Source organism: Arachis ipaensis, chromosome B10 (genome assembly GCF_059453495.1).
Source record: "Arachis ipaensis isolate K30076 ecotype BB chromosome B10, ASM5945349v1, whole genome shotgun sequence".
NCBI classification, from domain to species: domain Eukaryota; kingdom Viridiplantae; phylum Streptophyta; class Magnoliopsida; order Fabales; family Fabaceae; genus Arachis; species Arachis ipaensis.
Genome location: NC_142435.1, coordinates 10,239,651 through 10,263,882, shown reverse-complemented (window position 1 = coordinate 10,263,882; position 24,232 = coordinate 10,239,651). Strand labels below are relative to the sequence as shown.

The following is a 24,232-nucleotide window of genomic DNA, read 5'->3' as shown; positions in this document are numbered from 1 at the left end:
ATTTTTTAATGATTAAGATTAATTGTTTGCCGGCTAGTTTAGGAATTGATGATTAGTTTATGTTACTAATAACTACAAGTTGAATGCATAAGTTCCAGAGAGTAAAGACAATTTATTCCATTAAAAAATAATATATGCTTCTGCATTTTGAGTAAGAAGTCTTCAATTCATAAAATAATGATTAAAGAAGTGTTGTTAAACTTATTGATACTAGTTTTTCCTTTCTCCCTGTGATGCTAATGCATAATAACTACTAAGTAACTGTGAATATAGTTCTTTTGACTTTTTGTTCAATCTATCTTTTAGTAATATGAAAATGTTAAATGTCACTAAGATGAAGCATAATGAAAACCAAATTTAAACCCTTTAAAATACATGACCATATGATGTAACACAAAGTAATACCCCTGAACCTTTCTCTCTATTGATATCTCCACCCTGTACTTATTTGTCTATATACAAATTTCATTCTTTGTTTGCAAGATTGGCTAAATTGAGAACAAATTTAATAGAGGTAACAAGGTATTATGGTAGGGTATCCAATGTTTAAGCCAACCCTTAACTGAGCAAGCTAATTGAAGTGCTGCTTAATCAGAATCTGAGCACCTTCAACTAGCCTCTTCACAACTTCACCAGCAGGTAGAATTTCCTTGATGAGACCGACGCCTTGGCCGGCATACATAGCCATGCTCTCAATATCTCCTGTGGTTGTCATGTTTGGGACAGTACCTGCGAAACGGCGAATCTCTCTATCCTGTTGGATAGAAAACACAAAAGTTTCAAGTGGTCTGCAATAGCATACAAAGATCAAAGACAGACACAATGAAGATTTGAAACTTTACCATGCCATGGATTGTTGAATGGCCAATGAGTGGCTGGTTGGTTTCATTCTCATGGGATGGAAGTGATCTCCAATCCTTGTAGAAGGGTGTCTTGAGAACACGCTGCGGCGCGCCGGGCCACCTTGCCCTCCCAAATACATCTGTGTACTCGGTTTCATCCATTTCAATCAACTTCCTCTTGTATGTTGGATGAGCATAGCTTTCCTCAGTTGCCACAAACCTGCAAAATTGGTAGATTATGTTAATAGAGAACACTTTGACCAGGGTAAAAACTCGCGTGCAGATGTCTTCACTTAAAAGTTGATAGATAGAAACTGTTAGATACCAATTTAGTTAGCCACTATGCTACGTGTACACCAAAATCAGCTACCAAAGTCAGCCACTATATTTATACACAAATACATTGGTGGTGTAAGAATAGCATTTTTATTTAGCTAAATATATCAAATTATCTCACGGTTCTTGGCTATGAAATTCATCACATGAAAAATAAAAACATGTTGATACCTTGTCCCTAGACATACACCCTGAGCACCAAGAGCCAGAGCAGCAACATAACCTCGAGCATCGACGATTCCACCGGCTGCAATAACCGGAATGTTCCGATTACCAACAAGATCAACCACCGTTGGCACTAACGATATCAGACCATCCTAAACGAAATTCATCAAGTGAGTAACTGAATTTGGAATAGTACATAAGAAAAGTGAAGGCAGCATGGATAATGAATACCTGACCAATGACATGACCACCGGCTTCGCGTCCTTGAACAATGATTCCATCAACACCAGCATTGATTGCCTGTTTCGCACCTCTCAAATCCCCAACTTGCGGAACAATCTTGACACCAGCTGAATGAGCCATGGCAACTAAATCAGGGGTACAATCTCCCCAGTAGACCTGCAAGATTGCAACTTTCTCGTCCAAAATGACCTTCAGATTCTGTTGATGAGGAAAAGCAAGGACTACACCGATCCCGAAGGGTTTATCGGTTAAGGACCTGGTCTTGTTTATGAGGCCCCTCACATAATCAGGGCATTCCCAGTCGGGGGCCCGGAGAAGACCAAGACCGCCGGCATTGGCAACAGCAGCAACAAGCTCAGGGCCAGAGATATCAGGGCCTAATGGCGCCTGAACTATGCCATATTCAAAACCAAGTAACCCTCTCCAACCCATAACCAATCTTCATCATTTCTCTCATCACTTTCTTATTTTATATGGCCTCTCAAGATGTTAAAGGGCTAGTTTGGAAACTTCAAAAATAACTTTTTTTTTTTTTTGAGTTTTTGACTTATGAAAAATAATAGTATTAATGTCTAGATTTTTAAAATTAAATTACAATTTTTTTAAAAGTTATTTAAGAATTTTTAAAAAAGTTAAAAAAATAATTTCTTTATAATATTACTATTTTTTATCATATTTTTATAAAATAAATATTTTTAGAATTAAAAATTCAAAGACAAAATAACTTATTTATAAGCTACTTTTAATATAGTTGTTTATTATTTAAACTATTTTTTTAAAAGGAGTTTAATTAAACTATTTACCCAAACTGAACCTAAATCTAGGTTAAAATTAATTACTAAAATTAGTATAAAATACATATTAAAATATAAATATATATAAAAAATAAATTTAAATATATATATTTATACATAAATATATTAATAATTAATTTTAATATATAAATAATATTTTTTAATTTGCCTCTCACACTTAAAAAAAAATACATACAAAATAATGCTAAGTGTGAGAATATAAAATAATTAATAAAAATTTATTAAATTATTTATTTTAATATACTAATTAAATTTTATTTTTGGTTGCTTAGGTATTTTTTTTATTAAACAAATCAAGAATTAATTTATTATAAAAATAATTTTTATTTAAAAATTTATTGTTAATTATTAAATTATTACATATATAAAATTAGGTTTTAATTCTTAACACTTGTTTGACGGCTAACTCAAATTGGTTTAATTTAAATTTTTTAAAGATAATTTTATAACTTTAACATGCATTGGCAGAGGAGAAATCAAATAAGTAATAACTCTTGTTTGTGAATGTGGCTAAGCTGAACTCTTGAATAAATATGACAATATCATTTAGGTAATATGACCTCATTTCACTTTTTTTTTTGTGATGAGAAGTTGTAAGATACTTGAGTTTGTGCTCACATAATGGCAAAGTCCTGCACGGAATACCACCGGTCCTTTTGTTTATTATTCAAAACTATATTATAGTCCTAATCAGTATACTAGTTGAAATTGAACACTTCTCACTTTATATTATTATATTATTCTTTATTTTTTGAGATATTTAGAACGTTCTGTTTTTTTTTGGGCCACGAGGAACCATTTCAGAGTAGTCCTAAGTCCTAACACACATTTATTCTGGGCTCAGGTCCTTTTTAGGATGGGCTCATATTTCTTAAATGAAATTTAGCCCGTTATTAATTGAATCAGTGTCGGAAAAGTGTTTCACTCATGGCAAAAAAGAAACTATAATTTGGAACGATCCAAGAGAGAGAGTGTGTATCACCCCAAAAAAAAAAAAGGGAGTGAGTGTGTGTAAAAAGAAAAAAGGAGACACAGCCACTTTATTTTTGGTATTTAAATTTGTTTTATCCAATTTGATCTCCAATTTAATATTTATAACTCATGTTAGTTCATAATCTTGGTATACTAACTACTATTACATTAAACTCTTTAACATATACATTATTAAATATATTAGGTACTTTTAAATTAAAAATTAAAAACTTCTACTAATCATAAATTTAAAATATACTCTAAAAAGAAATATTAGGTAAACCAGAAAAAACAAACTTTAGGAAGCAGCAGAAAGATAGGAAAGGAGCTATAGCTAGCTGTGTCCCACTACAGTATATTGAAATTAGAGCAACTAATAAGCTAACCTAAAATTAAAATCAGAATGGTTCTTAAAGATAAGGATGTGGTATATATATATGTATTCTACTAATAGCACCTATATAGTATTAATAAGGGGTTGCTTTAATTATAGCTGGGTCTGGTGGTCGTTCATCCATCATAATCAACAATTTCAAAAACATTATTATTTGATTTCTTTAACTAATTTAATTAACCCCCCAAACCTAAACCATTCATGTACATCTTTTTATATCTTAGACCTAAGTCATGTATGTTACCTTAGTACAAAGCGATTAAGAAGAAAAAAAGAAGAATAATTTAAAAAAAAATATCATATTCATCCCTTTTTTTATTATAAAATTTTTACTAATATATAGATTAAGAGAACGCCAATAAGTACACTAATTATAGAATAATATCCTAATAAATTATATTAATTTTTTATTTTCTTTAATATTTTTCTAACTTTGCTTCTTAATTATGATATTCTAATATTCCCTTCAAGATGAGTAGTGGGATCACCAATATTCAACTTAGTTAGAACTTTAGCAAGCACTTGTCTTAAAACTGCTTTACTAAGAATTTCAGCCAATTGATCTTTTGATCTCACAAATGGAAGCTCAATAGTACCATTCTCAATTTTTTCTTTGATAAAGTATCGATCCACTTCAACATGTTTTATTCTATCATGTTGTACGGGATTCTCTGAAATGTCAATTGCGGCGTTGTTGTCACATTTTAACTGACTTGGCAATTGTGGTGGAAATCCAATCTCAGTCATCAATTTTCTTATCCACAATACTTCAGTTATGCCTTTAACAATCCCTCAAAATTTTGCTTCTGCACTTGAAATTGCTACAATTTTTTACTTCTTGCTTTTCCAAGTTACCAGGTTCCTTCCAACAAGTGTAAAGTAACCAGCTGTTGATCTTCTATAGTTTGGGTTGTCTGCCCAATCTGCATCAGTGTATGCCTCAACCTTCAAATGGCCATTCCTTTTGAATATGATTCCACTTCCTAGAGCTCCCTTCAAATATCGAACTATCCTCATAGCGGCTTCCATATGTTCTTCTTATGGCTTATGCATAAACGGACTTACTATTCCCACAGCATAAGCTATGTCAGGCCGAGTATGTGATAAGTTAATTAGTTTCCCAAGTCGATGGTACCTTTCCTTATCTGCTAGGGTGGCACCTTCTACTATCTTCAACTTGTGATTAACTTGCATGGGCGTATCTATTGGTTTGCAATCGACCATTCCTGTTTTTGCCAGAAGGTCCAAAATGTACTTTCTTTAGGAGATAAAGATTCATTTGCTGGATCGTAGAACCTTTATTTCTAAGAAATATTTTAGTCTTTCCAAATACTTTATTTCAAAGTCTGTAAATAGGTTCCTTCTCAATTTTGCAATTTCTTCAGCATCACTTCCCATTGTGATCATATTATCCACATAGATTATTAGGCAAGTGATTAAATCTCTCCGTTTTTTCAAAAAAATTGTATGATTAGAATTGCTTTGCTTGTACCCATACATTTTCATGGCCACTATGAATCCTCCAAACCAGGCATGTAGAGATTATTTAAGCCCATAACGAGCCTTCTTTAACCGAAAAACTTCATATTTTCTAAATTCCGTTAAGAAACCTGGAGAAGCATCCATGTACACTTCTTCTTTCAACTCTCCATGCAAGAAAGCGTTCTTGATGTCAAATTGATGGAGTGGCCAATCTTCATTTACTGCTATTGAAAACAACACCCTGATAGTGTTAATCTTTGCAACCGGTAAAAAAGTTTCAGTGTAGTCAATACCATAGGTCTCAGTATAACCTTTGGCCACCAACCTCGCCTTGTACCGTTCGATGGTGCCATCTGCCTTGTGTTTAATGGTAAAAATTCATTTGCACTCTACTAGCTTTTTTTTCTATCGGTAGGATACACTTCTCCCAAGTTCCGTTCTTCTCTAGAGCTTCCATTTCTGTATGCATGGCTTTTTGCCATTCAGCTTTCTCATTGGCTTCTCGGACAGTTCTTGGAATGTCTTCTGTTAAGAGTGTGGTGGAAAAAGCCATTGCAACATTTGCTATTCCTTCTCTAACCACCCTTATCGGGTATCTTGAGTTACGGGGAACATGTTCTGGTGAGTACCGATTAGGAGGCATTTCTCTATTTCTTCTTGGAGGAAGAATAAAGGTATTGGACTCTGATTCTTCATGTTCCAGTGTTATACTGTTATTGTTAGTGGCCTCATTAAAAATAGAGAGTAAATTACCAGATTGGCAATTATTTACCTCTTGTTTGACATTCTCAAAAGGACTTTCACTAGTTGTATGTACTGAGTTCTTTCCTACGTTCAGTGAAGCATGCTCGGTGGCTCCATCTACTTGCTCTGTTTGAACAGTTTATGTGTAACACCCTAATTACCCTAAGCCTTACCTCATGTCATAAAGCAAATGTTAATAAAAAGTTACGACAATTTTAAGGCTTGTACAATAATATATAGAAAGAAATAGTAATTCTAGAAGCCCGATGAAGGAATAAGCTCAAAAACAGAGTTATAAAAGCGCGAAATGTTCACACGAAGCTACAAACTTAAGGCACAAGATATAGATACAAGATAAGAAAGCATAAATAGATATATGAGTATAATAGTCATAAGGAACAAATCTCAGCCCGCGGAATTTAGGCCAACTAGTTATATATAGACATACAGAGTTTTGAAAGTAAAACCAGCATATACAATATACCTCTCCCAAAGTAAGCCTATAAGGCAAATATAAATACAAAAGTGAGAGTACTAAACAAAATATCTAAAAGACTCCAAAATATGATAAGGATCCTCCGTTCTGTCACCATCACGTAACTCACCGAGGTGGGTTATGACCTGCATCTGAAAAATAACAACAGAATATGATATGAGAACCGAGGGTTCTCAATATGGTAATAGTACCCAATAATGTAAGATATAAGACTCCGGGACGCCAGAGGCAATCCTAGAGCTTCATATCAATCATGAGATTCAACTTAAAGTATAACTAAATTTAAAACCATCACTTTAAAACCATAATGAAATAAGGGAATCTAACTTAGGGATTTTCTACTCTAACATTTAATCCGCTGTCCCACAGCCTTTGCAGCCTAAACTCCATGCGATCCCATCGCTACCGCCTTCCGAACCTCCTCAATCCCAATAAAAAACACAAGTAATAGCAATGCAAGTAAGACACAAGTATAATCATGTATATCAAGTAATTCAAGAAGCAATTAAGCATGTCATACAATTAGGCAAACAATGCAAGTCGGAAAAGCAAGCAAACATATAGAATATGCACATGATGAATACCTGACCTATTTGGCTGTGATATCACATTATCGGTTCAACTGCCAATCCGACACATTCCCATGGGAATGTCGCCTTTCGGTCATGAATAAAAGTGGGATCCCTCCACAGATATAGTGCCGGGCACACTACCCACGGATATAGTGTTGGGCATACTCTTGTGATCCGAAAGGATGCGAGCGGCATCCTCTGCCACATACCTCAATCTCAACGTAAGCGGGATTAACCACCGTCCTAACGCCGCCGCCGCGGCCTCGACAAGCGGGATTAACTACGTCCTTGCCAGACGCATAGCGTCTCAACAATCTCAGTATAAAATAGTGTATCAGTGGTTTTTCAGAAATCATTTTCAGTACTCAGTCCACTCCGAGTCCTAGACTCATCTCAACATCATTAATCCGAAATACACAAATTCATTCTTTCAATCGTCATTACAGTACTCCGCCATCTCACTCAACTAATCCATCCTCAATACTCCAGAAACCTAAGGATCCGTTTTCTAAAATTTTTACCAGAAAATATCTAATTGAACTCACTTATAGCACTCTCTGTGTTTAAAGCCTAAAAACAAGTTAAGAAAACCTAGATAAGCATTACGGAAGTTTACAAGCTTGCCGGAAAGGTAAAATGGTTAAAAACGAGGCTTTTATTGAAAAATAGGACAATGTACGTGTTCATACCCTGGGTCGAACTACCCGACCTGGGATGATTGGTGACAAAGCGACCGACCTCTTCAGGTCAGGCTACCCAACCTCTTCTCAAAAAGGTCGGCCAAATCAACAGGAGAGCCCAATAAAGGGCCCAAATAGAGGAACACGACCCAAATCCAAAGGCAATCCAAGCATATAGAGATAAAGGCGGTTCCATTGAAGATAAGCTGACCTCACCAGAAGATAAGATAAGATAAGATAACCAACTTATCTTATCTAGAAAGGTCACTCTACAACCACTATAAATACACTGGAGCACCCAGGTATAACTCATACTCTGATTCTACATAAAACCTGCTTAATACCCATGCTAACTTAAGCATCGGAGTCTCTTGCAGGTACCCCCCACCCTCTGGTGACCAAGCATCAGCAGTACAGCCAGTCCAACAAGTCGGACACAACAGCTCCGGCCGCCACCAGCCAGCCGGACACGTCATCTCCGACCAGTACAGAAGATCTCGTCCGAGATCGACCTCCAGTTTCAGGTATCCCTCGGAACATTGGCGCCGTTGCCGGAGAACCTGGAAGTCATCCCATAACCATGGCGGACGACCATGACAATGACCACGGTTCAGATCTAGAAGATAGAACGCCGCACAAAAACGCAGACACTACACTGAAAGATACCCCGAAATCCAACGGGGACAAAAACTCACCAAATCCAGGAGCAATAGAAGTGCTTCAAGATCGCTTAAAGCAACTTGAAAAAGAAACCCAACAACAACGAGAGATCGGAAAGGATCTACAAAGAGAGGTACGGCGACGTCAAGAATTGGAAGAAAAACTACAGCAATTAGAAGCCGATATCAAATCAAAAGCTCCTCGGACCACCCCAGACAAATACTCACGCAAAGAGCAAGACCCATTCACCAGGGAAATTATGAAAACCAAAATTCCAAAAGACTTCAAACTCCCGGATATGACTTTGTATGATGGCACCACAGATCCCAACCACCATCTCAGCAATTTCAGAAGCAGAATGTACCTCACCGACGCCTCAGATGCCATTCGCTGTAAAGCCTTTCCAACAACTCTCACGAAGACAGCGATCAGATGGTTCGACAACCTACCTCCAAAGTCCATCTCAAACTTTAACGACCTGGCCAAAAAATTCCTATCCAGATTCTCCATCCAGAAAGATAAGGCCAAGCACGCCCCCAGTTTACTAGGGATCAAGCAAGGAGATCGGGAGAGCCTCCGCAACTACATGGAAAGATTCAACAAAATATGCATGGACATACAAAGCTTACCAACAGAGGCTGCCATCATGGGACTCATCAATGGCCTACGAGAGGGACCTTTTAGCCAATCTATATCAAAGAAGTACCCTACCTCCCTAAACGAAGTACAGGAGCGAGCAGAAAAATACATCAACATTGAAGAAATGCTCGGTTGGGAGAAACCTCAAAATCTGGGGCCCCTTACCGAGATAAAGACAAGGAATCCAAAAGGAAAGAAGATCGACAAGGGGAGAAAATAAAAAAACACCATAATTACACTCCTCTCAGGGCATCCCTGGTCGACGTATACAAAGAAGTCTGTCATACAGAGAAAATCCCCCAGCGTGGCCACTCAAAGGCAAAAGGGGAAGAGGAAACCGGAATGAATACTGTGAATACCATCGAGTCCGAGGGCACTCCACCAACGAGTGCTTTGACTTAAAAAACATCATAGAAAAATTGGTGAGAGAAGGAAAATTAGATCGATTTCTGGCCACCCGAGATGAGGACCAAAGAAAGAGACGAAGGGACGAAGATGCCGGACGAACTGAATGATCACCTCAGACACCAGAAAGACACGTCCACATGATACACGGGAGATTCGAAGGAGGTGGGATCTCCAAATCATCTCGCAAAAGACATCTCAAAGAAGTATATCATGTCAAGGGAAAGGAGGAAGCACCCGACATCCCTGCAATAACATTCACTAAAGAGGACGCATCCGGCATCATCTCGGGACACGACGATCCCATGGTCATCACTATCATACTGGCAAACGCCAATCTACACTGGACATTAATAGACCAAGGGTGTTCTGCCGACATCTTATTCAAAACAGCCTTCGACAAACTTGGCTTAGAAGAAAAGGAACTTAGAGCATACCCAAACAGTCTGTTCGGACTAGGAGATACCCCGGTACAACCACTGGGATACGTATCGCTACACACAACCTTCGGGAAAGGGAATCAATCCAGGACCCTCAAAATAGACTACATTGTGGTCGACGTAAGTTCAGCCTACAATGCTCTAATAGGTCGGACAACTCTCAATCAACTCGACGCAATAGTCTCGACTCCACATCTATGCATGAAATTCCCAACTACAGAGGGGATAGCCGCGATAAAAGCAGATCAAAAGATGGTACGCCGCTGTTATAACAAAAGTCTAAACCTCAGAGGCAGAGGAGAAGAGTTTCATACAATTGAGCTTGGCGGAGTTCAGCGACGAGAAGAACTCCGTCCACAGCCAGCAGGCGAGATAGAGAAGGTTCAGATCGGAGACACCCCGGACAAAACAACTAACATCGGAATGATCCTAAGAGGAGACTCAAAAGAATTACTGATACAATTCTTACGAGATAATGTCGATCTCTTCGCATGGAAAGCCGTAGACATGCCAGGCATAGACCCCAAGCTAATGTGCCACAAGTTGGCAGTCTATCCAGGATCTCGGCCGGTGCAGCAGAGACGAAGAAAACTTGGGCCAGAACGATCCCAAGTTGTGGAAGAACAGGTGCAAGCACTACTAGAGGCAGGATTCATAAGAGAAGTCAAGTACCCACTATGGCTAGCCAACGTCGTCTTGGTGAGAAAATCAAATGGGAAGTGGCGAATGTGCACCGATTACACTGATCTCAACAAAGCCTGCCCAAAAAATCCTTACCCACTCCCAAGTATCGACGCTCTAGTAGATGCTTCCTCCAGATATAGATACCTCTCGTTTATGGACGCATACTCGGGATACAACCAAATTCCCATGTATCCACCAGATCAATAAAATACCTCATTTTTAACGCCGAAAGTAAATTACTGCTACATCGTGATGCCTTTCAGTCTCAAGAACGCAGGAGCTACTTATCAAAGGCTAATGAATAAAGTCTTCTCAGATCACATCGGAAAAATCATGGAAGTCTATGTGGACGACATGTTGATAAAATACAAAGCGAAGATACATTATTGTCCAACCTAGCTCAAGTGTTCGACACTATAAGGAAGCACGACATGCGACTCAATCCCGCAAAATGCACCTTTGCAGTAGAAGCAGGAAAATTCCTAGGTTTCATGCTCACACAAAGAGGAATTGAAGCAAACCCGGATAAATGTCAATCCATACTCAACATGAAGAGCCCCACCTGTGTCAAAGAAGTACAGCAACTCAAAAGGAGATTGGCCGCCCTATCCAGATTCTTAGCAGGGGCAGCGATAAGATCTCTCCCCTTCTATGCTACTTTAAGGAAGGGAAAGCAGTTCGAATGGACGACAGAATGTGAACAAGCCTTCCAAGACTTCAAAGAATTCTTAGGACGGCCGCCTATCTTATCTCGACCACGAGAAGGAGAACCGCTCATATTATATCTCGCAGTAGGAAGCCGGGCAATAGCCTCAGCACTAGTCAGAGAAGACGAAAAGGGGCAACAACCCGTCTACTTCATTATCAAAGCGCTACAGGGATCCGAGCTGAACTTCCAGAAAATAGAAAAATTTGCTTATACTCTCATCCTAACATCTCGACGACTTCGCCCGTACTTCCAGGCTCACACCATTAAGGTTCGAACTAACCAGCCCATAAAAGGAATACTACAGAAAACAGATTTAACAGGCAGAATTTTACAATGGGCAGTTGAGTTATCAGAGTTTGACCTCCAATATGAAGCTCGGACGGCCATCAAATCACAGTATCTGGCCGACTTTATCGCAGAATTCACAGATGCCCTGGAAAACCCCACAGAATGGAATCTCTATGTGGACGGTTCTTCAAATAAAACTGGAAGCGGTGCAGGTGTGATAATAGAAAGCAACCAAGGAACCCAGGTTGAGCTCTCCCTCAAGTTCGGGTTCCCGGCCTCAAACAACCAGGCGGAATACGAAGCGTTATTAGCTGGTTTGAAGCTGGCTAAAGAGGTTGGAGCTCAAAAACTCAACATTTACAGCGACTCACAAGTAGTCACCTCACAAATAACAGGGAGCTATCAAGCCAAAGATCCCACCATGAAAACATATTTGGACAAAACCAAGGGACAGCTCGGACAACTCGGGGAATATAAGATCTGCCACATACCCCGCAAACAAAATGCCCGAGCTGACGCACTCTCGAAACTAGCCAGCACCAAACCAGGGGGTAACAATAGAAGCCTCATCCAGGAAATGCTACAAAACCCGTCAATCTCAGAAGAGGAAAAAGTCCTAGCCATAACAAGTCAGGACTAAGGATGGATGACCCCCAAAATCAACTACCTCAAAGCAGGAACACTCCCCACAGAAGAAAATGAGGCAAAGAGATTAAAAAGGGAGGCACAGTACTACACCATCATAAACAACATCCTGTACAAAAGAGGGATCTCAATACCATTACTAAAATGCGTGCCGACCTCCAACACAAGGGAAGTGCTAGAAGAAGTACACGGCGGCATTTGTGGTAATCATCTCGGAGCACGATCTCTCGCCAAAAAAGTACTCCGGGGGGGATTTTATTGGCCAACTCTGCAGAAAGAAGCTACAGATTTGTAAAGACATGTCCACCATGTCAGAAACATGCCAACTTTCACATCGCCCCACCAGAAGAGCTCATCAGCGTGACTTCGCCTTGGCCGTTTGCAAAATGGGGACTCGATCTTCTCGGTCCCTTCCCCCAGGGGTCAGGACAAGTTAAATTTCTCATAGTACGGGTAGACTACTTCACAAAGTGAATCGAGGCAGAGCCCCTAGCCAACGCCACCGCCCAAAGAAGCCGGAAATTCTTATATAGAAATATTGTCACAAGGTTTGGGATTCCATATTCAATAACCACAGACAATGGCACTCAATTCACAGATGCAGGCTTCAGAAAACTAGTAGCCGACTTAAATATAAACCACCAGTACACCTCCGTTGAACACCCACAAGCCAATGGACAGGCCGAAGCCGCCAACAAAGTTATATTGGCTGGGTTAAAATGGAGATTACAAGATACAAAAGGAGCTTGGGCAGAAGAGCTTCCACAAGTCCTATGGGCGTATCGAACGACGCCACATTCCACCACGAAGGAATCCCCCTTCCGGTTAGCATATGGAATATAAGCAATGATCCTAGTGGAGATCGAGGAAGGATCGCCTAGAGTGGTTCATTACAATGAGGGAGCAAACTCCCAACTTCAGAGGGAAGAGCTCGACCTACTACCCAAAATCCAAGAAAGAGCTCGGATCAGGGAAGAAGCACTAAAGCGTCGAATGGCTTCCAGATATAATCAAAGGGTAGTGCCGAGAAGTTTCGCGGAGAATGATCTCATTCTAATCCGAAATGATATTGGAACAACTCGACCAGGAGAAGGAAAGTTGGCAACTAACTGGAAAGGACCCTACCGAGTTGTAGAAGTACTTGGGAAGGGCTACTACAGACTGTCCGGACTCGATGGACGAGAGCTTCCCAGATCATGGCACGCCTGCAACCTAAGAAGGTACTACAGTTAGAAAAAGTAAAAGACCTCATTATTGGATGCACTCTTTTTCCTAAAAAGGTTTTTTAACGAGGCACCAAGTTGAGACTCAGACACTATCTGACTTAAAGGGATGAAAAATTTCCACATGTATATATTTGCACTTTCCTTTGAATAAAATATATTTTAGATATTCTACAAGATTTCAAGACGCATTAATCTGAATCATTCATCGTCCGATTATAAAGCAACAGATTGGCAGAAAGTGAAAAACAATTTCACTGCACGATCACGATAAAGATAACCGTCCGATAAAGGTGAAAACGCAATTCACCCAAAAGACGATCTAAAGATAACAACCACTTTCTACAAATCGGCAAAGATGAACACAGAATAATGTAAGAAGTTATCGAAAGCAATCCGGAAAAGAACCTGACGAGGTCTTATGAATTGCTAAATAATAACTTAAAGACTGGCCGACGTTAAGAAGTCGGACCAAGTCAACTCAAGTTATAAGTAAACCCTGGAAAGAGGTCTGGCCAATCCTATTAAAGAGGATTACTTTAACTTAGAAGGGTCCGACATGACAAAGTCAGCCCAAAATGAAAAAGTTATAAAAGTAATCCCTGAAAGAGACCTGACAAAGGTCCAAGAAAGAGGATTACAAAAAAATAACTTAGAAGAGATCGACCTAACGAAGTCGGTCTCCTACAACAAAAAAGTTATAAAAGTAATCCCTGAAAGAGACCTGACAAAGGTCCAAGAAAGAGGATTACAAAAAATAACTTAGAAGAGATCGACCTAACAAAGTCGGTCTCCTACAACAAAAAGTTATAGAAGTAATCCCTGAAAGAGACCTGACAAAGGTCCAAGAAAGAGGATTACAAAAATAACTTAGAAGAGATCGACCTAACGAAGTCGGCCTCCTACAAAAACCAAGTTATAAAAGTAATCCCTGAAAGAGACCTGACAAAGGTCTAAGAAAGAGGATTACAGAAATAACTGGAAAGAGGACCAACGTAAAGAAATCGGTTATGAAGTGCTAAAAATACAAGCAAGAGCGAGAAAACCGAAAAAGCAAGTTGGACCCACAACCTCAAAGGATCCAAGCTACAAACAATAAAGTACAAAGCAATCCAAAGAGGTCGAGCCGCAAGGTTCCAACACTCTTAGAGAACAGAAGAGATACCAAGTCAAGCGCAAAAAGCATGATATAATCTACAAAGTTATAAAGCTTCAGAGGCCACCAAAATTTACCTCAAAAGGCTAGCAAGCTACTTTTGTTTTTCAAAGAAAAAGTTGCTAAGCAAGAAACTAGAAAATGTCAGCAATTAACAAAACAAAGTTTAAAAGCCCACAAGCTGGGCCAGCTGCATAAATATCCAGAGAGAGATCAGCAAACATCAGGAGCCTTCTTGGCAGCATCAGGACAAGGAGAAGGAGGGCGAGTCTAAATAGGCACAGCATCCACAGTTCCATCCTCCCGGTTCAGAATCTGGCAATCCAGATCGGCTACAACCGGAGGAGCTGAAGAAGTCGACACTTTGACAGAGGACACAGGGGGAGGTTCAACGTCATCATCCTCGTCATCAGGGACAATTTTGCCATCCCTGACAACGTTATCCAGGCTGAAGAGGGTAAGGTCGGCCTCGGGAGCAATAACCCGAACTTGTTCCTTCAGGTTCTCGTAAACATCAGTTACGCTGCCAATAAGATGACCTTGAAGCTCGGAGTAATCAGCTCGAGCATTCTCCAACTCCTCCTTTAGGCGCACAACCTTCCGATAAGATGTCACATAACTGTCCTTATGTCTCATAGCCGTATCCTCGGCCAGCCTCACCGAAGCCGCCAGAGAGAGGGAACTCGCCTTCTCATTCTCCAGATCCTTCTCCAACTTGGTTACCTTTACCTCAAGCTCTTCCTTCAGGCCCTTCATTCGGTCGAACTCCTGTTTAGCCTCTTCCATAAATTCCTTAGTGGCATGGAGAGGAAGATTCTGAGCAGTTCGGTACAGAGCAGCCCTCATATACGCCATCTTAACGCTGTTTCGGGTCATAAATTCCAAATGATGAAGGATGGACACATCGTCCATGGAAAGGGCACCATAGGGACCGATTTGCTGATCCACAAATTCAATTGCATTAAAGTCGGGAGCATCAAGGTTGAAAGGCTCAGCTGTTTTTTGTTTCTTATTGGGAGGAGCGCCAGAAGGAGCGCCAGAAGTTGGGTGAGAGTCAGCCAGACGAACTCGGGGAGTGGGGATCACCTTCCTCGCCCCAGGAGAACTCGGCATGGACGGCTTCACACGCACTTGGGAATATCCCTCCCCGGCCGCCTTGGCCGAGATGTTTTTAGCAGAGTCGCCTGCTGTGCTCTTTTAAAAGCCTTCATGGATCCATTATTCTTCATTGCCTCTGCAAATAAAACACAACAGTAAGAAATTAAGCTGCAAGTTGGAAAGGCATTTACGAGCAATATAAACAGATAATAAAGGGAAAATCAGGAACGCAAAATACCCAGCTCAGTTTGAAGAAGAGAGGGATTGGTTAAAAATTTCTTTGTATCAAGATGGGGAGGTTGACCCCAGTGTTCTTCCAAGACAGTCACGAAAGCCTGCTCAGCTTCATCCAACATTTTCCATGTGTATCTGGACACTCTCACATCTTTTTGCCATTCCAAAGGAAAGGCGGGCTCATCATTTTCATCCAGAAAAAAGGGCCGAGCTCCTTCAATAGCTCAGACCTTGAAAAAGTAGTTTTTAAAATCACGAAACGATTCGTCAAACATGGAAAAGACCTTCTTTCCCTGGGAAGATCGAAAGGAGACCCAAGCCGCCTTCTTTTTTACTACTCCAGGCTTCGTCAAGACAAATAGATAGAAAAAGAGAGATTGCGAGGCGGGAATACCAAATCCATGACACAACAATTGGAAAATTTTTATGAAACCCCATGAATTAGGGTGAAGTTGAGAGGGAGCAACATTACAGGACCATAACAGGTTGGTCTCAAATTCAGTGAAAGGAAGGGTGATACCCAGCTGACCAAAGAAGAAGTCATAAGCGTAGAAAAAAGGGCGATCTCTAACAACCCGAGTAGAGAAACAAACTCTCTCTTCAGAAGAGGGAGGGACAAGTTCATAATTCTTCTCATCACCAGCATTACTAAAGACCCTATGAAACTGCCTAAGCTGCGCACAAAACTCGGAATCAACCAAAGAGACACACATAAGAACCATTGAGTCCACCCAATCGGCCATGCCCTCGGGAACCTGGGAAGACATCTCTACAACGTTATTGCGAGAAGACATGAGACCAACTAATCCTACAATAAGAAAAGAAGACGGGATTACCAAAAACATCTCAGACGAGGGGCAAAACAACTCGACCAATATGATACAGGCGAACAAACAGAAAAGAAAAACCCCAAGACTCAAACCAAAGTCCTGGGGCATCCTTTGGAGGCAGTAACAAAGCAAGGTTTCAGGAAATTTCTACAGCTTACGTCCCGGCACTCATCAAACAAGAAAATAAGGTTTCAAATGAAACAAAGGAAGTAAAAACACAAAGTCATCTAAGTCACTACCTTTCTACAGTCTATCAGCAAAAAGCATTGTCAAACATAAAAAATGCCAAGCAGAAAATTATCAAAGACGCAACCTTTTTCAGAATCAAGCAAAAACCATCATCGAAGGCGCAAGCAGAAACGGCGACAACATGCAAAAGCCCTAAAAAAGATTCAAGCAACAAGAGAAGCAAAAAGATTCGCACAAAAAACGAAGAAATTCCAGAACACGCAACAATCAGGCACAGTAAAAGCAGAAAGATCCAAACTTTCTCTGAGCAAAAATCAAACTTTCTAAAAACAGACATATAAAGAAATAGAGGAAGAAAAATCGAACCTGGAGAATAGAAGAAAACCTCGAAAGAAAGCTGAAGAGCAGAAGCAACAAAGCCACCCCTCAAAGCGGAAAACTGCGAAGATGGAAGGAGAAATCTGGAAATCACCCCTCTTCCACAGAAAGTAGTAGCATAACAAACGTCGCGGGAAGAAACTACGAACTCCAGGCAAGAAACAGAAAATGAGTGAGTAAAGGGAGAAGTTACGAAGAAGAGCGAAGAAGAGAAACTGTTTTTGATTGAGAAATTCAAAATAAAAAGCCAAGAGAAAACGGGGCAATTAATACCAATTAATGAAGGTATTAAATCCTCTCACGTTCCCAAGAACAAAGCACTGATATAAAAGCGCGCGTTTTTTGAGAAAAACGTTCTACATTCAAAAGATTCTACAAAAGGAAGAAGTCGACAAAATGCTTGAGTTCGGCTTCGTCAGAGAAGGACCGAAGTCAAAGACTCGACCTCAACAAAAAGACCGAGCTCAAGCAGGGGCACTGTTCATACCCTGGGTCGAGCTACCCAACCTGGGATTATTGGCGACAAAGCGACCAACCTCTTCAGGTCAGGCTACCCGACCTCTTCTCAAAAAGGTCGGCCAAATCAACAGGAGAGCCCAATAAAGGGCCCAAATAGAGGAACACGACCCAAATCCAAAGGCAATCCAAGCCTATAGAGATAAAGGCGGTTCCATTGAAGATAAGCTGACCTCACCAGAAGATAAGATAAGATAAGATAACCAACTTATCTTATCTAGAAAGGTCACTCTACAACCACTATAAATACACTAGAGCACCCAGGTATAACTCATACTCTGATTCTACATAAAACCTGCTTAATACCCATGCTAACTTAAGCATCGGAGTCTCTTGCACGTACCCCACACCCTCCGGTGACCAAGGATCAGCAGTACAGCCAGTTCAACAAGTCGGACACAACAGCTCCGGCCGCCACCAGCCAGCCGGACACGTCATCTCCGACCAGTACAGAAGATCTCGTCTGAGATCGACCTCCAGTTTCAGGTAACCCTCGGAACAGTACGTATGCATAGGGTTGTGCGTATGCACTCCCAGAAGAGTTTTCTCAAAGTGTGCGTACGCATAGAGGTGTGCGTATGCACACAAAGTAAAATTTTTCATTTTGTGTGCACGCATGGATACGTGCGAACGCCCTCAACAGAATGTACTTCCCAACGTGTGCGTACACATGATGATGTGCGTACACACCCAACAGTAGTCATATCCCTATGTGTACGTGCGCACTAGAGTGTGCGTATGCACGTTTTCAAAAATTTACAGGGTGTGCGTGTGCACAAAGGTATGCGTGCACACAAGTGAAAACATGGCCCCTGTTCAGAGCACGCGCACAACAGTGTGTGTGGGCACACATACCAGAAATCACAAATTCTGCAACATCACAGAATTTTAGATTTTCGATACCAACTTCCAACGATCATATCTTTTTCTACAAAATTTTGATTTCTACAAAATCTATACTGTTTTAAAACTCTTTGAATTATCCTTAATTTGATACAAAATCAATCAATTCCAAAATTGTAGTTCAAGATATGATCTGCCAAAGTTGACCTAAAATTCATTTTTATCAAAAACCTCAAAACTCAAATTTCTCTAAAACTCTCAATTCAAAGCCAATTGCTCTACATCCAAACCAGTTCTAATTTATCTAAATTATATTCATATATATTTCAATTCACTCCACATCCTATGATACACATTTTCATCCTTTCCACACCCAATCATCATTCAATCTATAACTCTTTCAAACAATATACAACAACATCACACATCAACGATTTCTCATACATAAATTCATCACTTACCACCCCTCATTATCATAATAGTCATCCACCACCAATCATAGCTCAACATCAATAATTCATCATCATACAACATTAACTCAAAATCAACACCATTTATAAACAACAACCTCATTTCAACATTTATCACAATCAATTCAATCCTATCCTAAGGTTCACTAGCCTAAGTATCCAGAAATATACATATTACATATAAAAAATCAAAACTATACTTTGGCCGATTCTCAATATGCACAAAACACCAAGATGAGTCCAATTCAAGCCTCCAATCACCAATCAACTCCAACAAGCATCAACAATCAAATTTTTCCAATCTATGCACATTAATTTACCATAAATCAATACCTAGGGTTTCTAAATACACAAATTCACAAGGAATAAGAGCAAGCTTACCTTATCAACAGTTTTGAGAGCAAAACTCAATAGCAACCAAGTGCTAGAGTGTACCTAAACACCCAAAATCACAAAAATATCTCAAAAATCAAACCTAAAATTTCAAAATTCTTATAACAGCAGAATAGGGAGTGAAATTCGAAATATTACCTACACAAGTTAGATAGGACTAACGGACTCGGCAAAAGCTTCGGGTAGCCGCTGACAGCACGCGAATCGAAGTACCGTAGCTCAAGTTATGAGCAAAAAAATGAGGAAGTGAATAGTGTTCTTCCTCTCTTCTCTCTCAACTCATGCAGCTGTGATTTTTGAGTTATGAAGGGTGAAGTGATTAAAACGGCCTTTAATGAGAGTATTTATATGTTGAGTTTGGGTCCAACTTAGGTCTGGTCTAACCCGTTAGCGTTTTTGGCCCGTTTGGCCTAACTTTGGGCCAAACCTTTAAAATTAGCGCCCGGTTTAGAAGTCTAATTGTTTTCTTAAGCTTTTCTACTGTTTTCATTATTCTCGCACAGTACCAGACAAATTTAAGCCGGTACTGCCAGTTAATTTATCAGTACACGTTTTTACGTAATTTTTTGCAGAAAATTACATTTTCTAACTCAGAAAAATCTATTGAGTCCAAACATCATATTTAAATTTTCTAATTCACATTCTAAATTTTTTTTATCCTATTTTAGACAATTAATTTAATTTAATTAAGCTGTCAATTAGTCGCAATTCTTACATTCTGGGCAACAAAGGTTATTTAGTCAACTTGGTGGTTCATTATTGTTCTCCCCCTAAATGCCATGTTGGTGGCTGAAGTAAAACTTAGATTCTAAAAAATCACAATGAATGGTCACATGAACACAACGAGTGATTGAATTGTAGCACCTATACCCCTTTTGGTGTGTAGCATACCTAACGAAAACACATTTTTCTGCAGAAGGATCAAGTTTGGTTCTATTGACTTTAGGGGTATAGACAAAGACGGAACATCCAAATACTTGAGGTGGTAAGGTTAGAATAGGCGAGATTGCGGTCTGAGTAGGCAAGACTTGTAAGAGTGTTTTGCGGTAGAGAACTTGGGTAGGTAGGTGATTCAGTAAGTAGGCAGAGGTCGCTATAGCTTCAGACCAAAAAATTTTTGGAACTTGTGCATAAAAAAGCCTGGCTCGAGTCATCTCAAGTAATTTACGATTTCGCCGCTCAGTCACACCATTTTATTGGGGTGTATTTGGGTAGGAAGTTTGATGGATAAGGTCATTTTGCATAAAAAAATTACGCATTAATTAGTTTATAAATTTTTCACCATTATCTGAGCGAAGTATTTGGATTTTCGTGTTGAATTAAGTTTGAATCATTTAGAAGAAAGCAAAGAATTTATCAGGTACTTCATATTTGTGTTTTAAAAAATATACCCAAGTCATGCGAGAGAAATCGTCTACAAATAACACAATATTGAAAATTATTATGGGAAATAGGAGATGGGCCCCCACACATCAGAGTGTATTAGAGAAAAAATAGAATTGACTCTAGTGTTGGTGGGAGGAAAAGAAACTCTATGATTTTTTGCACGAATACAAGTTTCGCATTTGAGGGGTCTAGTGCTACTTGTAAAAAGACTAGGAAATAAAAATTTGAGGTACCCAAATGAAGAATTACCTAGTAACCGTGTTCTGTGAGCAAGCATGGCATGACCCTGGTGTGCTACTTCATCAACGTAGTAAAGGCCTTCTCGCTCAGTATCACGCCTAATGATCTCCTTCATAAGAATGTCCTGTAAAAGATAAAAGGTAGAGTATATCAGTACCACACAATTTAGTTCCTTTGTTACTTGACTAACAGATAATAATTTTGATGATAGTGCAACGACATAGAGGCAATTTTTTAATTTTAATTTTTTTGAAAAAGTAATAGAGCCTCTTCCTTTAATATCAATTAATTCTCCACTAGCTGTTTCAATATGGGCTTTTGAGAGTATAGTCAAGTTGTTGAAATCATGGAGGTCATGAGTCATAGTATCGGTAGCCCCATAATCGAAAATCCATTCATTTATTTTTTTTTAATTGGATTCTAATTTTGGGTCTCCCTTTTTTCCTCCTTTCCTTCTGGCACAGTTTCAGCCCTTACCGCCGCTACTACCTTGCCATTGCGACTTGCTTCCTCTCTTCTGGCTTCGCTGCCACTACTGCTGGTGACCTCTGGAATGCTCACAGCAGCGGCTCCTTTGCTCTGATTTTTCGGTGACTTGGAATTTTTTTCACCAATCTGGGTAATCAATTCACCAATCTGGTAGGTTTCAAGATCTGAAGTCGGGCTGCCTCCCTACGGATAGTGGTGTAGGCGAATTCGACTGAAGGAGATGTCTCTTGCTTCAATAAATTTCTTCTGATTGTTTCGAATTTTTCATCAATTCCAGTAAGCAACTGATACAACCTCTGTTCTTGTTTTAATTGGTTGAAAATCATAATATCTTTAGGGCATTTCATGGGATTTGGTTGTTTTCTGTCGATGGCCATCCATATTGCTTGCAATTTGTTCCAAAATTTTTCTTAGGTATCCTGCCATTGTTTCTGAGTGTTGGCTCGTTGATGTAGGTCATAGATCTGCATCGGATTGGTACTGCTTCCATAAGTGGTTGACAGACTGTCCCATAGTGCCTTTGCAGTTGGAAATTGAGACACGTTGTTCATTAGGTTTGCTTCGATATTCTGGATAATCCAGGTAAACACTGTTTGATCTGCTTGTTCCCGTTGATCATATGCTGGTTCTGTCTCTGCCGGTGCTGGAGGTATCCTTGTTAGGTGAGCCTTCTTTCCTCTTCCACCAATTGCTTTTTTCACCAGAGTTGCTTATAATGGATAATTATCTCCATTTAATTTAAAACCAATTGACAAATTGTCAGAATTAGTTTGTAATAATTACATTCCAAGACTATTGCGTAGCATATTCACAATTTGTAATGTCAATTCGTCAAAAATGGTTGATTTGGATTGATAGTGCTGCTGGTTTCTTCAGATACAGACATGTTGGGTTTTGGTAGTATTGCTGGGACGGTGATGATACTTTTGAGTTTCCAAAATCTAATTCTGCTCGGATACCATATTACGTCGCTACAAAGAATTTAGAAAAAAAAAAGGATAATTTAAAAAAATATCATATTCATTCTTTCTTTTGATTACAATATTTTTACCAATATATAAATCAAGAGTACATTACTACGTACGCTAATTATAGAATAATATCCTAATAAATTACATTAATTTTTTTTTATTCTCTTTAATATTTTCCTAATTTTGTTCCTAACGATGATGTTCTAATAAGTCAAACCTACGTATCATTTACAAGTATATCTAGGCAAAATTAGTAGTACATTTGAAAGAAGAAAAAATAGGTAAAACTAGAGTAGGAAATCAATTACTTACTTGTACACATACTTTTTAAAGAATAATAAATAAATAAATAAATAAATAATTAACTAGTTCTATTTGTTCAGTATGTTGGTGCTTGAAATTTTCTCCTTTAGATTTAGGGTAGAAAACAAAAGGTCAAGTCAATTTTTATTCTTAATAAATCAAACTTGTAATATATTTAACTGATCTAAATTTAGTTAATAATTTATTATAGGCTTTATTTTAAATATTGAACCTGACATAATCTGTAACCTAATAAAAAGTTTTATATATATAATTTTTTATCAAAATATTTTTTTTAATTTAAAAAATATATATTTATATATAATATACTAAATTCAATCTTTATAATAATATCTAAACTTTTAAAATATAAAAATATTTATCATAAAGTATAATAAATTTAAAACTTTTTAATAATATTTTAATTATAAAAAATTATTTTTATATTTATTTATATTTTAATTAGTCCAGACAATTCTAACAGGTCTAATAAATTATTTTGTGAGTCTAAATTTGACCTATTAACAGAATTAAACATTTAAATTAAGTTAGAGTTAAAATTATTTTATGACAAGCCAGAGACTATACCTTATCGTGTTTTTTCTTCACAAAAAAGTCATGGAAGAATGGAAAGATTTATGGCTTTTCCTGAAGAAAGGATTAAAAAGAAAAAAAGTGCCCCCTTTTGAAGACTTTGATTTAAATTATTTCTCATGAAAATGGCAAGAAGCCAAATTGGAAGTCAAATGGGTCCTAAATAATTCATTTGAGTTTGAAATTACCCTCAAATTTGTAAGGCCTGAAAGCTGTTTTGTGGAAAAACCAATATTGTTTTTGTTCATGATATCGATCTTCAAAATCACTATTTTATCTAATAATCAAAGTCATTAATCAGTACACTAAACAAAAAAGTCATTAATCAATTGGGAGTAGTATTTGGGTGCTGAAAGAATACTACATATATACAAATTAAAAAAATAATTGTGCATTTTTATATGTTAAAGTACATTTTACATTTTACCAGGTTTAGAAATATATAGATATATATGATTAGTCTTAAATAAATTAAATAATGTGATTAATTATGCTAATGTCTGCTTTTGAGCTGACAAAATATCTTGTAGCATCCATCAAGAGAGGCCGGTGGTGGTAGTAATTAAGACCTAAGAAAAGGGAATGCGTCAAAATCGGTGTTCAATCTTTTAATGATAAAGAATTATCAGTGTATATATATATAATTATATATATAATGAACTAGAAACTCTAATATAAGAAGCAAGCAATGCAAGTTTGATAAGTGTT

The 24,232-nt window shown here is 38.5% G+C and overlaps 1 protein-coding gene across 1 annotated transcript; it reads right to left on the bottom strand.

Annotated features, from left to right (window-relative positions):
• Nucleotides 1-342: 342 nt before the first annotated feature.
• LOC107623268 (Aldolase-type TIM barrel family protein) lies at nucleotides 343-2,053 on the bottom strand. The gene is made up of 4 exons (XM_016325465.3): nucleotides 1,575-2,053; nucleotides 1,350-1,495; nucleotides 843-1,062; nucleotides 343-754 (listed from the first exon to the last, which is right to left on the bottom strand). The coding sequence occupies exons 1-4, from the start codon at nucleotides 2,016-2,018 to the stop codon at nucleotides 572-574; spliced, it is 993 nt and encodes a 330-aa protein (XP_016180951.1). The 5' UTR covers nucleotides 2,019-2,053; the 3' UTR covers nucleotides 343-571.
• Between the last annotated feature and the right edge of the window lie 22,179 nt (nucleotides 2,054-24,232).